The 15,428-nt window shown below is 43.4% G+C and overlaps 1 protein-coding gene across 35 annotated transcripts in view; it reads right to left on the bottom strand.

Moving 5' to 3' along the window:
• Positions 1-201: 201 nt before the first annotated feature.
• Positions 202-15,428, bottom strand: part of clasp2 (cytoplasmic linker associated protein 2) — a 65,597-nt gene continuing 50,370 nt past the window's right edge. For 27 of the 35 annotated variants that reach the window (XM_085262786.1, XM_085262798.1, XM_085262812.1 and 24 more), the window contains 17 exons: positions 15,090-15,196; positions 14,468-14,491; positions 14,162-14,317; positions 13,038-13,129; positions 12,891-12,954; positions 11,207-11,370; positions 9,459-9,537; positions 7,931-8,074; positions 6,588-6,731; positions 6,363-6,469; positions 6,069-6,210; positions 3,984-4,179; positions 3,700-3,893; positions 3,467-3,595; positions 3,072-3,278; positions 2,783-2,899; positions 202-1,611 (listed from right to left, as the gene is read on the bottom strand). In XM_085262786.1, coding sequence (XP_085118912.1) covers positions 1,534-1,611; positions 2,783-2,899; positions 3,072-3,278; positions 3,467-3,595; positions 3,700-3,893; positions 3,984-4,179; positions 6,069-6,210; positions 6,363-6,469; positions 6,588-6,731; positions 7,931-8,074; positions 9,459-9,537; positions 11,207-11,370; positions 12,891-12,954; positions 13,038-13,129; positions 14,162-14,317; positions 14,468-14,491; positions 15,090-15,196 — 2,144 coding nt within the window. In that variant the 3' untranslated portion in view covers positions 202-1,533. Of the gene's footprint in view, positions 1,612-2,782; positions 2,900-3,071; positions 3,279-3,466; positions 3,596-3,699; positions 3,894-3,983; positions 4,180-6,068; positions 6,211-6,362; positions 6,470-6,587; positions 6,732-7,930; positions 8,075-9,458; positions 9,538-11,206; positions 11,371-11,837; positions 11,841-12,127; positions 12,188-12,890; positions 12,955-13,037; positions 13,130-14,161; positions 14,318-14,467; positions 14,492-15,089; positions 15,197-15,428 lie in introns of all 35 variants that reach the window. The other 8 variants (XM_085262790.1, XM_085262803.1, XM_085262814.1 and 5 more) reach the window with 3 other exon arrangements.

Raw genomic sequence — 15,428 nt, 5'->3', positions numbered from 1 at the left:
GATACTGTAGAGGTTTGATCACTGATCCTGGATCAGATAAACTGCAACATTCTGTTAGCATTTAATAGATCTATTCTGTTGAATTGCATGAACAACACTCCTGTGAGGAGGTACAGACCCACCCATGCACGGTATTTCTGCTCACTGCCTTACCGCAGCACTTTCTTATGCTGCAGAAATGAAGAGAGGCGGGGCTTATCGTGATCTGTACAAGTTCTTTATTTTATTGTAAGCACAGCTTTGTAAATGCACAGAGGAAACAACAGTGAAAACTAGAATGTTACAAGAAGAGGAAGGAAAGAAAGACACGAACAGGAGAAAAGTGACACATGACTTGTTTCTTTTTTCCCAGAGCTGTAAATAATAAATTTCTACAAATTTCTCAGCAGAGATAAACAAAATAAGTGTGTGAGAGAGGGGGAAAAAAAATAAAAATAAAACAAGGATGGGCACAGGTGCGCGCGTGCACCCCCCCTCTGGGGAACTCCCCTGAATGACACTGTTATTTGGATACTCCATTTTAATATCATATATAGATACATATCCACTATGTGATAATAAGCCATGTCCTGTCATACTTCATGTAGTAAGCAGCCATCTTTCTCCACATGTTGCCCAGAACTGATGCGAGATTGGAGAAATGGAGGACATCATGGATTTATCTGAAAGGGGCAGACACTGTTCACATTAATTTAAAACCCCAGTCAGAGCACTCTGACAACAGACCCCAATAAAAAGTTATTAATCTTTTAAATTTCGTCTCATGCATAGCCAAGCACATAACGCCTCCTAAACTTTGGAATCTGTATGTACTGTATTTGCTATGAGCAGGCAGGACCCACTTTGACTCGTGTTAGTGCTGCGTGTGCTGGGGTCGGCCGGTCGTACCGTTCAGGCTCATCAGCACCTTTTTGAAACACGTGTTGACGTCTGAGTGAGAGAGAAAACTCCGGGTATTAAAAACCACTGCAGTAAAACCTCTCTGCGTAAAAGAAATCCAAACTATGACATAATGTAAAATTACATTCCCGTCTACCTGGCGCCCCCCTCCCTCAAGTTAATGAGTGTTCGAGAAGGAAACGAGGAGACAGCACCGTTGGAGGAATATTACCGCCCAGGGAAATGAGAACCATGCAGATGCACCACTTCCTGTTGACCTCGAGATGCTGTTCAGAGGGAATGTGCTGTGGATATGGAGCGGAGCGGACAGGACGGGCATTTAATATCTTCATCCTTGAGTGAGTAGTGACAAACCTGTGGAGGGTGTGACTGCATGTCTGTTTAAGTTTAATCCGAGTTTGAGGGTTCAGTTCAGTCAGAAGGGATCCTAAGAAATGGCGAGCAGAACTACAACTCTCCTCTGCACGTGTGATGACTGTGTGTACCTAACAGCTGTGTGTGTGGTGTATGTAGTTTGCTCCTGTGAATGCTTTGTTCTCAGTCTGTGTTGCTGTGTTCTCATGAACAGATGGTTTATGTTGGGTGGGCATAGCTGCAGTTCTGTAGTTGCCCTGTGGGACGGCGCTCTGTATCCTATAGGCCCTCGGTTGAGGGTTCGTTGCCGGTGGTGCCGGACTGGGCGCGCTTGATGTACAGATTCAACAGCTTCAGCTGCAGATAGAAAAACAGAAGAACATGAATTAAATAATGTGTGCAAGCCAAGAGATGCTAAAAATCTAAAAGGCGAGATTGCAGTTACTCCAGCTGAGCAGGCCGACCGCGTGCTGACACGTGGCGTTTATGGTTCCTGCATTATTTGGGCAAGTAATGTTTATCACATGACCGTTTTTGAAAGGTCGCCCTGGGATTCATCACAAATAGATCAGTCTGTAGCTGACAGACTCATCACTCATCTTTTATGGTTGTTGCCATCAACTGTTTATAAAGGATGGATGTAGCGATTGTAATGGCTCCGTGTCCTGATGTGAGTGCTTCACTTGAGCGTTTTTGTTGAGGACGCTGCATGCTGGTAGAGCGCCACGTTTTAAATCACCTACTTTACTTTAAACAGTAAACTGTTCACTTCATGTTATTTCCAGTAAGACTCTCGGAGATTATGATCATAACCACATCAGGAAACAATTTACAGAGGTCACAAATGAACTGATAAGAGGTGTCATTTTTACTTATACACTTGTATACAATTCTAAAGTATATTTTGCAACCAGAGGAGTCGCCCTCTGCTGGCTTTCAGAAAGAATTCAGGTTAAATAACAATAACCTGATACGTGCGGTCACACAATGACCAATTAACGGAATTATACAAACCTGAGGCCACAGTGCCACACACTGACACAAATGAGGACGCACATAGAATCTTCCTCTTTGTTTTTACATATAAGAACAAAAGACGAAAACTAGCGCCAAGAGACTTCAAAGTGATCGCCACTTTAAAAACAGAGGCTGCAAGCTTGACTGCTCATCATTGCCCGAGTTACAGGGCCTGCTGGGCTCGGGTCGGCCTTCACTCAGCTTTAAAATCACTCCAAGTTCTTGGCTAGCTTTGTGCCAGCTGCTGTCTTTGCAGCTGAAGTTATTAAGCAGTATATTGTAGTTGTTTCTGTACTCGATGCAGTTTGCACTTTACTATCGCACTCTTGTCTTTTGTGCAATAAAAATAAAAGTAAAAAAATCAGCTGAACAAAAAATTAAAATAAAAAGATGATTCTTGGTGGAAACCTGTTGACACGAGAGCTTGAAATGTATACACAGAAAGATCCTGGTGACCAGGATGAGAAACGACACATCTTTAGCGAGCTGGTTTACGATGAATTCAACTTACCTTGCTGCTGGACAGTTGGCTGAGGTGCGGTTTGAGGTCCTCTCCTATCACTGAATAGATGGCCACCAGGCAGAACACACAGGCTTTCCTCACGCTGCTCTCAGAGTTGTCGTAACCCTGTTCAGACAGAAGAACACAACTTACAGATCTGCAGTTCTTCATAACAATCATATTTATGCATGAACGTGAAGGCTGTGTGTGATAAAGCAGATGACAGACAACTACGATACTGCACGGCTGATACTTTCATCCTCCAAATGAACAGTTACATATCTGAGCTGCATGTTACCTGTATCAGTCCTGGTACAATCTCGGGCAGCAGGCTAATCAGGCCTTCGCGGGGAATCCTCTCCACTACTTTGGTCTGCATCTTGATGGCGGCCAGGTTGATTGGGTAATCAGCTGACTGGATAATGGGACACAACACCTTGATACACTGGTCTGGACTGATGGACAACGCCAACATGGCTGCTGTCTCCTCAGCTGCTCGAACCACCTACAGAAAAGCAGAGAAATATGAATATACAACATGACCAAGTGATAATCACAAAGCTTTTTTCCAGCTTTGATGATCCATAAATAAAATAAAGGAGTGTTCTGCACCACCGCTTCATGGTCTGATAATGCTTTGTGATAAAATCAGCTTCTCAGTGAGCAGATTAGCGTGGGTGTGGATAAACGCACCTCCTTGTGAGGGTCTTTATGAGACTCCAGGGCCTTCATGATGGTGAGCTCTGCGTAGTTCTTAAACCTCCAGGGCTGCTTGCTGAGAATCTCCCTCAGCACCCGCAGAGCCAGCGTTCGGATCACATGCTGAGAGAGGATTTAAGATAAAAGTGAGCGACTTTAGCTTTTTTTTTTCCTCTCCCCTCCCCTTTCATTTGGTTGTTGTAGATTTGAAATGAGTGTGTGTGTACCTCTCTGTCGCCCATCGTCTCGAGCAGGAGCAGCAGGATGGTCTTGAAGTGTTCGTCCCACACCTGCAGGGTGTTTTCGCGTATCAGTTTCTGCAGCTCACACAGTGCTGCTTTCCTCTCTTCTATGCGCTCGTTGTGATTGGATAACTCCTTGAGGAGCTCGGCCACCAGCTCCGACTGATCCAGGCTGCTATCTGTGAGGAGACAGGCGACAGAAAATAACCCACGTTAGCGATATCTCGAGGTCGTTATTTGTCCTTTTCCGCCAGAATGCTTTTGTGTACCATCAGTTTGAAGCTCCGAGTCGTCCAGGCTGGTGTCTTTGCGGCTGTGTTTGAAGGGAGAGTCGGACAAGTATTCGCGGGATACTCGGGGGCTGGAGGAGAGCAGGGGGGTGTTGAGGAGAGACGTTTTATTGTCCAGAGCCATACGCCCGCCGTCGCCCATATCTGACAGTCTGCCATCTGTCCCGCTGCCCCCCTGAAAACAAAGGTGGATTAAAAACAAAGCGAATGAACCAAGCAGTCAAACTCTAAAGAGTTCAAAAGTTCTGGTTTAAAAACAGTCTGAACTGCAGAGTTGTTTTATGTGTTTAGATGGTAAATACGCCAAATGAATTAAAACAAACATGTCTCCGTTCGATTTCTTAAAATTCATTCATATATCAGGACATTTTGGATGAAGTTTCCTTTTTAGAGAGGATCTTGTTGTCTAAATGAGAGCGTAAGAAAACAAACACACAAACAAAAACAACTCTATCACTTAAAAAGGCAGACACATGAAGCACCAGGTGAGGAGCTGAGCAGGGTTTAAGGTGCTCTTATTTGTATGTGTATATTTACACTCGAGCCGCTAAATGCTCTAAGCTGGGGTTTGATGAGTCAGGTGTGCTGTGATTGGCACGTTGATGACATGTGGGCCACTTGGGTTTCAGTTGCATCTCATGGGGAAAATGTCAGGAGGTCACACCTCTGTAGTAGAGTACGCCGTGTCCTTAAAAGGAACCGGGGTCACTGCAAGGGGCTGCAAAATAAGACCTGGCATGTCTGAAGTCATAAATTTGTTTTGAACGAGCAGGCTACCTACACAAGCGTCACAAAATAATAACTGGGGATGCTTTTCAGCAGCTAGGCTTAAATAAAACAAACAGGATTTTATCAGCAGCTGTAGAAGATTATTTTTCACAGTTATCAGTCCCATAAACAATGTATGCTTCTCACTCCCTGTGCTAACGGACGGGTGGTGGGGCAGATCAGATGTCAGCGTCCCCTACAGTACACCTGTGTGGGTGTTTCAGGCCTCTGCAAGTCTTGGAAAACATGTTGTAAGGTCAAAAGACGATATAATACTTTCTGAGTGCAGAGCTAAATGAGAGTGTCAAAACCTATTACAAAGTCTGAATACTCTGTCTTATCCTCTTTTTATTCTGGTATTTGCTTATTTTATCAGGAATAAAATCTCAACTCTCACACTTTTATACTACTGGCGAGATCGTGGTGTATAGCTGCTTGCGTTAGGACCGCACCATGGTGGTATTTTTCATCTGGTATCAAAATAAAGAGACCATTCAGAAGCCTGGTCACTATAAAGCAATTTGCCCACCATGCACTGCATCGTGGTGACTGCTCACGAGTCAAAGGCAACCCTATAATATACACTATATGGAAAAACATATGAATTCAAGTGTGGTGCTATAACTGGATGTAACCCTTTCAACAAGCCAGTTTGTGAAACTTGTATGTTTACAAATCCACCAGATAACAGCAAATCAACCCTTTTCCCCATTTCACCCGTCTCCATAATTTGGTTAGTAAATAGTTTGATCCTTTGCTCAAACTGAGGCTGCTAGCTTGTGTCTGGTTCTGACCTCTGGATATTTTTTGCTTTCGTCACTTTGCCTTTGTTAGCTTCTTTAGAACGTCCGTGATCAGCTGGGTGACGGCACTAACATCAGCATAAAACTGCGCACCAGGAGCTTCACGACATGTTTCCATGGGTGAGCAGCTCCTGTAGGTGACTCACTGCTTTTGTCCATATAGTGTATTTATCAGCCTCAGTGGCCAGTCAACGGTAATATTCACTTCCATTTGTACTCGTTTCAATTGCTCGCCTCCAAGTTGAGAGAAGTTTAACTCCACACCTGCCCACTTCCCACAAGTTTATTGACATTCATGATCTCTGGCTGCTGCACCGCTGCTTGTCTCTTGCTGTGGGGGAAACCTCATGAAGGTAGAATCAAATAAAAATATTCGAAAATGTTCAAACGCCCCCATGAATTGTGCCAACTGTTACACAAACCACTCAGGTCTGGTTGTATTCACACCAGGAATTGAACTTATGTCCCTAATGTGTTGGCCTCCTCCACTCACCTCCTCTCCTTCTCGCCGCTGGACGGGTTCATTCATGTCTTCTTGGCTGCGAACGCTGAAGTTTTGGATCGCCTCTGTGACACCTTTCAGTGAGCTGTAGATGTCCTCTGAGTTCATGTTTTCTGTGTCATAGTCAAAAGCACTGCACAGACACAGTAAAAGATGCGGTGTAATTTGCAAGCTTACTTTTTTTCCCCCCACAGGCGTGTTTTTGGCCACAAAACACCCTAAAATACTGTTTACTGTATAACAGTGATTTGACAGTGTAAGACTAGTTGTCAGACAAGTGTTTACCTTGGTGAGAGGGTGTTCTGGGATGTGTTAGTGGGTGAAGTGACTGGACTGGACCAGCTGGCTGGAGATCGGGGGGTGTGACGTGTCATAGGGCTGCCCATTGGTGCCTGAGAAGGTAACAAAACAACAAAGAGGTACGCCATTATTGCTGCAGTATAATGACAGAGTTCAGGTGTAAACTGTGATTCTGAAGCATTCACAGTTTAGAGTCAGAGTATGTTTTACCTGTGCAGCATTGCCTGTGTTCTTCAGGTGGTTTTGAAGTAGCTTGGTGGCTCCATCCTGGAAGGTTTTGGGCAGAGCTGCCAGCAGCATGGTGAACTCTGGAGTGTTGAGCTGGAACAGGGCAATTAGCACCGACTGGGCTGCCTGTTACACACAAAATACACACTTAGACTTTGTGGACCAAACAGGGTGGCAGCTCTTGCAAGTAGTACTGTGGTTAACTATGGGATGCTGTGAGGTGGCATTTGAGACAAGGATCCTTTTCAATTTATGATTTTGAACTGAGATGCAAGTTTATAGTTATGAGATAAAGCTTAAATACAAAAAACAAAACAAACCAAAAACTATGGTTGTCACTATCAAGCAAAATTTATAGTCCAGCAAAGGTGACGTGATTGCTGTGTGCTTCTTGTCTGCGTGCAGACAGGCATTTGCAGAAGACTGATCTGAAGCCAGGCAAAAGAATATGCTGTGGCAAAAATTTAGACAGTGTCACAAGTTTTAAACAGAGTGTGAATGACAGCAAACTACCGGAACGCAACATGAAATTAAAGAGAAAATAACAGGTAAAATGAAACAAAAACTTTCAGCTATTGGAAGAGAACAGCCAGTGCAGCAAGAAGACTGCTTGGCCTAAAGTTGAAACCATCTCTGCAGCTATGGAAAGGATACTCCACAGATCACACGATTTTCTTCCCATGGAAATTCCTAGTTCTGCTGGTAAAGCAGTGCAATAACTGTTTTTCAAACCTGTGGTATCATACACTTCGTCTGCTTTTGTTGTAACATCCCAGCCCGTTCTCACTCCCGAGGCGTAACATGTCAACGTTTTGTCACGTCCCGCGGCGTTCCTGAGAAACGCGAAAGGAGACCTTCGGCGTTCTTATAGTACGCCGCGGGTTATGGCTGGAATCCAGTGCAATGACGCTCCCGCGGTAATAGACGTTCCAGTCCTAAACCTAACCTTATCCCTAGCCCTAACCATAACTTTATCCTGATCTTAACCAGGACTATAATGATGTTAAATAGCGTGTTTCTAAGCGATTTGAAGAAAAAGAGCGAACATGTGTAGATGGAGTCCAGACGGTTCTCATATTTCCTCTTTTTTCCGAGGTCGTCATTTAGGAACGTGGTGGGTAGCCGGAAACGTAATATGTTGACGATTTGTCACCTAGCGTAAAATGTTACGCTTTGGGAGTGAGAACGTGTTGAACATCCAGATTCAACAGTCAGCCTGACTTGCTTCAAATCAATATTATAAAGTTTAATTACATCCCTCAAAAACAAAAGGGGCCTGTTGCAAGAGGACGTATTATGTTGTGTGCGTGTTTGTGAGACGATACCTTTCTGACGTCTGAGCTCTTGGGTTCAGTCGTCCAGGTGATGATGCGGGAAACAGCCAGCCGAGTCTCGCTAGAGTTCACAAAGTCCGGAGCTTCCATTTGTAATGTCAGTGTCTCGATGTACTTCAGAATAGCCACCTTCACCTGCAACGCAAACACACACATTTATACAAATTGTTAGGAAGCTGACCTATAATGGTGAATATGCATACCCAATATTCACCTGTAAAAACACAAATACAGAAACAACCAAACCCCCCCCCCCCCCCCCCCACACACACACGCACACAAAAGTGAGTCAGCATGTACAACCACAGCAGATTGTGCATCTCTTGCAGGTCTGAAAAATCAAATGATCCAATGAATGAGAGAAAAGTTTAAAATGCAGTCATGCGTTATATAGTACAAAAATAAAATCAATCAACATAAAAACAATGACAAATAACAATATTAAAGAACCAATAAATGGAAAAATTCAACTCAGCCTCTGAAACGCCACAACTGACTCCTGCCCTGATTGTCTTTCGTCTCTCTACAAATGCACCTCAGGACCAGAACTTCCTCCAAATCACTTAGCAGCATCGTGCGCGCCACATAATTGCTCCCCCCGGAGCGCACTGACCTGGGAGGACTGGCTCCAGGCTGCGGCCTGCTCGTCTAGAGAGCAGGCGTGGCGCCGCGCTCTGGGGGGGAACAATTTTACCCCGGACCCTCCCCTGCCTCGCCCGCAACACGAGCTCCGCACAGGCTTCAGAGAGAGAGAGGAGAAGCACCGCGTCAATCAACGGAGAGAGACAGGGAGACGAGGACGGGGGAGGGGTGGGGAACAAGAGAGGAAAGCAGGCAGGAGGATGGAGAGAGTAGAGGAGTAAAAAGAGATGGGGGAGTAGACCTGGGCGATACTGAAATTACACTGTATGGTTTTACAAAATGAGTCAGACTCATACTGTGATACTATCTAAGCCAATTCTTACATGTCAGAGGGGTTGGATATAGCAAAATATTTAACAAAATTACTATGAAGATGTAGTTAAGTCTTCAGAAATGCAATATTTGCAGCAGGTAGTGAAATTCTACTGTTCGTAAGATCCTTTATTGCCCAAGCCTAGTGGGAAAGGAGAGGGAATAGAGGGAAACAGGTTAAACATCAGGCAGAAAAAGGGTGTGGGAGTAGGCAGGAGCAACACGGGAGATAAAAGGGTAAGAAGGGTTGGGAGCAAGGAATAAAGTAGTAGATAATCAGGGGAAACGAAAGAGAGGTATGCTGGGTAAAGATGAAAAAGGAGTTTGAGGAAGAAAGCTTGAAAGTAGCCAGTGGAGTGGCTCGATCAATCGCTATCCAATCACAGCCCAGGATTCAGGGTTTTGGGACGTAGAGCCAGCAATGGGCAGGCATGTAATAATATTAGCACAGCAGTCAGTTGAATTTCCAGCTTTGTGTGCATGCTACCCTTGCACAGACATTTGCACACTCAGCTCTCTCACATACACACTAAACAGACATGTATTATATCAACTTGTCATTTACCTTGAGGTTGGGCGTCTGTGTTTGGTCCACAGTGAACCTCATGAGAATGGTAAACTGGAGGTCGTTGGGAAAACATTCTCTGCAAGACAAAAAAACCACAGATTTAGATTTCACGTTTTGTGCCATAACATGCATCGTAAAAATAAAGTTCAAGGACTGTCAGCAAGTAAATAACCGAGTAACCACTGTGCCAGATGCAAAGTGGTGATTTGTGTGACTGCTTCTTCTTCTGCACTTTTACTAAACATTTGAAATAATAGAGATAAAAAAGTGCTGACTCTGAAGGTTGCTGCTGGTTTTTGGAGGAAAGCACTCACTGTAGGACTCACGCCAAGAACACTTTACAGCAGGGGTGTCAAACATAAGGCCTGGGGCCCGGAAACAACCCGTCAGAGGCTCCAACCTGACGTGCCAGAATAATTTGAAATGTGTGGAAAAATGTGAAAATTACAAAAGAGGGCGTCAGAAATTTCAGACTGCAAATCTTTTTTTTTTTTCTAGTTTTTTTTTCCTCTCAGTTTTAGTCTTACTGGCTTCTTTAAACTACTATAATACTTTAGGAAAGGCAGACATACTATTGAAATTACATTTATTTTTCTTAAGAAACCTCAGGAAGTAAATTTTTATAAACAGATGATGAGTTTGTTATTTCTTTAAGGTCATACCACCTGAGCAGTCCTGATCTCATCTAAAGCTAAGCTACACTTAATAAAGTGTATAGTTAGTGCTGGATCTGGTGCCCCTGAATCCTTCCTTAGTTATACTGCAATAGGCCTAGCCTGCTTCAGTGTTCCCATGATGCACTTAGCGTTTCTTTCTCACTCACATTTTTTCACTCTATCTGCGGTTATACACCACTTTGCATTTGATCATTAGTTATTAATATCTCTGGCTCTCTTCCACGGTGGAGTTTTTGTCCCATCTCCCTCTCTTCACCCCCTACCAGTCGCAGCAGATGAACCTGGTCCTGCTGCTCCCTTCCCACTGTCACCATGTGCTTGCGCTCACAGGATTACCGTAATTCCCGGACTACAGAGCGCACCTGATTAAAAGACGAATGCTCTAATTTTAGAAAGAAAATCAATTTTGTACTTGTACAGACTGCACCGGATTTTAAGCCGTATGCGTTTCACTCGTAATATTAGATATTTACACAGAAATATTACACGTGAGGATTTTTAACGTTTAATTTAATCCGTAAAGTAACATAAACATGGTAACATAAACGTTATGGTAACATACAAAAATACATACTGCAAATGCTTTTTTTCCTTGAACAGCGCCTGTAACACTGCTACCTTTAAGTATATGTACGTATCAGTAACACACAAATTACGTTGCTTATGGTTTTTTTACGGAACAGTGCACAAACAACATTACAACGTCTCTTAACAACCGGTAAAAATATATACCGTATATATACTACTTATCAATTTTATTGGTCTACTGTTACCAGGCAAAATGTTTTTGGCTGCATGAAAAAAAATATGCATTAGCCGCATGTCAGTATACGCCGCAGTGTGGGAAAAAAGTAGCGGCTTATGACCCAAAAACTACAGTATTTGATTGTTGGGGTTCAAACTGAACTAAATTTATAGGTTATCACTCAAACATTTTACTTGTCCGGTCTACGTAATGATCACAATGGACTGTATATAGACCACAATGTGTTGGTAAAGTAAGATAAAAAGCCACTTTTTAAAATCTTGATTTGTACTTGCTTGTCTGTATACGAATGTGCAACTCACCTTGTGACATCCAGGGCTCTCTGCACTTTAGCCTGCACGGATCCCAGCAGGTCCGCTCCCATCTTCTTCAGAAGCTGTGTGAGCAGGACAAACAACCAGTCCTGCAGATCGTCCTTATGGACCTGGATGAAATCTACCAGTGTCTCCAGGAACATACTGAACACCTAAACACACACACACGCGCACGCACACACGCACACAGAGTCTAGGTGACAAACTGAACAACTGATCACTTATTCTTAAAACACTTCATGCGCACATGCACATGCATACAGGCACTCCTGCATTGTTTTACTGCATTATACTGAAGGGGAATGATGTGAGAGCAGCATTAGTCCACATTAGTTCCCTGTGGTTCCCATTGGAGTTAGTGGCATTTCACTCATTACTGCAGCAGTCCACCTTCACTCCCAGTCACCAAGTAACACACTTAAATCACACAAAATGAAAACAAGCCAATCACAACATGTGGGGACCATCTCTACATGCCACTAGTTGATTTCAGCAGCACAGTGGAGCTACGGACAACATTAAGTGAGGTAGGTTAGTAAGTGTTATGTAGTTCTCAATGCCCAATCAGATTAATGAAGCAGATTTCATCCAAACACAATCACTGATTGACCAGACTTACTCTCTACAGAGAGTTCCAGAGGTGGGAGCAGCATGAGGGAGAGAGAGACATCTGTTAGCATCGTCACAAAGCATGTACTCAGTGTCAGAGAGTACACTCAGCATCTTCAATTTTTTCAAACACATTTGAGCAACAACCAATTTTACCTTCTCCCTGACATGGGAGAAACTTGAGTGTAAGTGCAAAAAGGCTAAAAAGAAACACTGAAAAATATGGGAGATAAGAAGGAAGGAGTACGAAAAGGAGTGGTGTGAGATAGGCAGATGGAGATCACTGGTGAGATGCAGTACCTTGAAGGAGGCTGAGCTTATACCGGATTCTGCCGTGCCGTACACCCTGCCGGAGTCTCGCTGAAATTCATCAAATCGTCAAAACGTCAAACGAGGGGGAGGGGGAGGAGCTCACACAGCTTACGACATGTGTGAGAAAACGGAGCACTCAAGACGGTGGAACAGAAGTGGCAGTGTTAGAGAGGCCGAATCGCAGCTTGTTAGTCAGAGGAGAGAGCGGGCAGCCCAAATATGTACGAGTGTGTGTGTTCGTGTGTGCTTTTGAGTGTGTGAGCGGTCAGTGTTGTTGCCTCAGACTGCAGGTAGAGGAGGGGAAAAGAGAAGGGAGAGCCAGCGGGTGTGAAGAGTGCAGCCAGCAGTTTGGCTGCTCAACAGTGACAGAACAATCCCACAGGACGGCGGCGAGCGTGATGGCACACTCATTCAGGTGTGGCATGCCGTTAGAAAACAGTCCAATGCACGCGTTCCATGCCCGTGTTTATGTCTGAGTGTGAGTAAATTTGAGGAAACATTTTGACCTGTTTATCCCGTCTTTTTCACTAAATTCATTAGAAAGATGTGACAGCTAAAGTGTGTGTGTGCTTTTTAAAGCGGTGTAACACTTTCTGTGTTTGGCAGAATCCGGTACAGTCAAGGATGATGGGATAAACAAAGTATTTGAAAAAGTAAAATTAAAGCAGGTGAATTATGAATCTTGTGCCACGGTACTGCAAATGAATGCAGTGCATCTTTGTGCGAGGGTTTATGCTGCATGCATCCATACCTTACTGTGAGGGTCAGCAAACATCCTGGTGAAAATTTCACAGAGCCTCTTCAACTCAACCCGACTACAGACAAAACAGCAGCAGTTAGTTGGAAATCATCTATGACTTTATTAACTGCAAACACGCCTGAGTGACCTGACACTGACCTCAGGGTGCGCTGGTTTTTAAGCAAAGCCTGAAGGCCCAGTAGACCCTCCTTCCTCTCAGACCAGTTGGCACTGGCACAACGATTGAGCACCTGGAGGAAAGAATAAGATTCAATACATGCACGTAATAAATATTCAGCTTAATATTGAAGTAACACGTTTTTAATGGCTTTTCAGATTTAAGCACAGGAGACATGAGTATATAAACCTCACTGATCATATTCACTCACTGATTCTGGGTAGTAATATCTTCACTGCAAAATTCTAGTGCTCAAAATGAACTGGAGCGGGAAAGGTACTGTGACCCTGGCAGATCTGTATATAGACTATAAAGACGGTCTGCATAATTTCCAAAGTTTTTAACTAAATACAAGCTTCCAAATTCTCACTTTTTCATTATCTCAAATTGCACACTATGTTAAGGAAAAGTTTTCATAAACAGAATAGAAACCATTTCAGGTAAACACCCTCTTTAAGAGCGCTTGGTACTCTCTACAAAGGTCAAATTTATTTATATATCACATTTAAAACAGCAGAGTTGACCAAAGTGCTGTGCATGAAAAATCCTAACAACAAATATCAAAGTTACTTCATTGTTTACACACTCCTGTGTCTTCAGCTTTTATACAGGAAGCCAAGGACCAGAACACAGAATTGTCAGCACAGTTTTGGGAAGAATCTTTGCCCCTTAATCACAACTGTCAACACAAATTAAAGACTGATTTAGGTGATGCACAGGTTGCATTACTCTAAAACCAAATGGAACCGCATCTTTCCATTAACATGTTTTCAGTGTGCGCTGTTTGGTTGACACATAAGGTCGGTATGGCCTGACCCTTATGTCAACGTTTTAGTGGCTTTCTGCAGCCTTATCCAGAGGCATTAAGCATAACAGTAATTTCTAGATTGATGGATGCTCCTTAGAAAACCTTGAGGTTCCACCTGACATTCAAATTGCTCTGCAAACTTTAACTTTAAAAGAGCGCCTTAATGATACTGTTCCCTTCTGTGAAACTTCAAACCCATCTAAATTTAACTTAAGTCATTTAAGTTTTTTCTAAGGACCTAGGTTTTAGGAAAGCTGCCCATCGCAGTATCTATTTCCTGCTGCTGTTGTTGTTTACCTCAGCTACATCTTCTGTTTGTCTCATGTAGGTGGGGATGGCCCCTCCGTTTCTGGAGCTGTAGGATCTCTCTGAACAGGCGCTGGATGCATCGCTGTTGGCATCGTCGTCAGAGTACATGCCGTAATTCTCATACCGTCGCCGTGCTGGCTTCTTCTGCAGGGAACAGAAAGGGCATGACATTACAATGAAAACAAAAACCAACAAGCAGGACATTAAGAAAGCATGCACTAGCACATCTTGATAGAACACAAACCAAGCACACACACACCCACACACAGGTAAGAGGTAGGAAAAGAAGCTGACCTTGGATCTCATGTCTCCCAACAGCTGACAGCGTTAAACAGAGGTAGAATCAGGGTTTAGTTAACACACAGACACACAGTGTAGGAGCTAGTGGCAGGATACTGGAACGTGCACTGTTTGTAGCCAGGATGTTCCTGGTGACTAATTTTTTAGACTAGTATAACCGACGAGTCTAAAACTAAGAAAGACTCAGATATTACGTTAAATTTGAAAACTGTTTAATGGACAATGTAAAAAAAACTCTATAAACAAAGGCATTTAAAACCATTAATTACATTTTTCAATAATGGATCATGTCACTTAACCTGGTGTGACCTTTCATCATGCATTAAGAACACTGCACGTTATACTTCAAATAGAAAGTGAAAAACAAACAGTAAATAAATAGTGTTAACAAAAAGATCAGGCCTAGCATAACAGATTTATGGTGTTTCTCAACAACAATGCTCCATCTGGTGGCAGATGGCTGCATAACATTTAGGACAATAATTTACGGCACTGGGCATCAATTAAAATGTCAAACAATTAGATTAAACGGCTAGTAAGTCTAGTACCGACTAGTCACAACGGCTATGATTAGTTAGTTGTGCACAATGCTGTGTTAGAATTTGAGTTTCCATACCAGTGCATCTGCGAGAGCCTCTTCTACATCTGAACCAGTGTTCAGGACCCTCATAGCGCTGACTGAAGAAGAGAGACGGCTTGACTGACTGATTCCAAAACCTGATCCTGCAGACAGAGAGAGGAAGGATGGACAGAAAGATAGCAGAATAAATACATTAGCAAAACTTCAGATTAAAACAAGTTCGCACACACTCAGCACTCGTCCACAAATGATGTCATTCTCCTGATCATCCATTCGCTAACGTTCACACAACTCACACACGCGTGGCACTTTCGCACGAGACAACCCTGTAAGTTGATGCGATGATGCGTTAGGTGACATTGCAGATGGCACTTG

Source organism: Mchenga conophoros, linkage group LG22, assembly GCF_057382185.1.
Source record: "Mchenga conophoros isolate Kocher_MC1m ecotype Shallow Benthic linkage group LG22, M_conophoros_male_GT1.1, whole genome shotgun sequence".
NCBI lineage: Eukaryota > Metazoa > Chordata > Actinopteri > Cichliformes > Cichlidae > Mchenga > Mchenga conophoros.
This window is presented reverse-complemented; position numbering and strand designations above follow the sequence as displayed.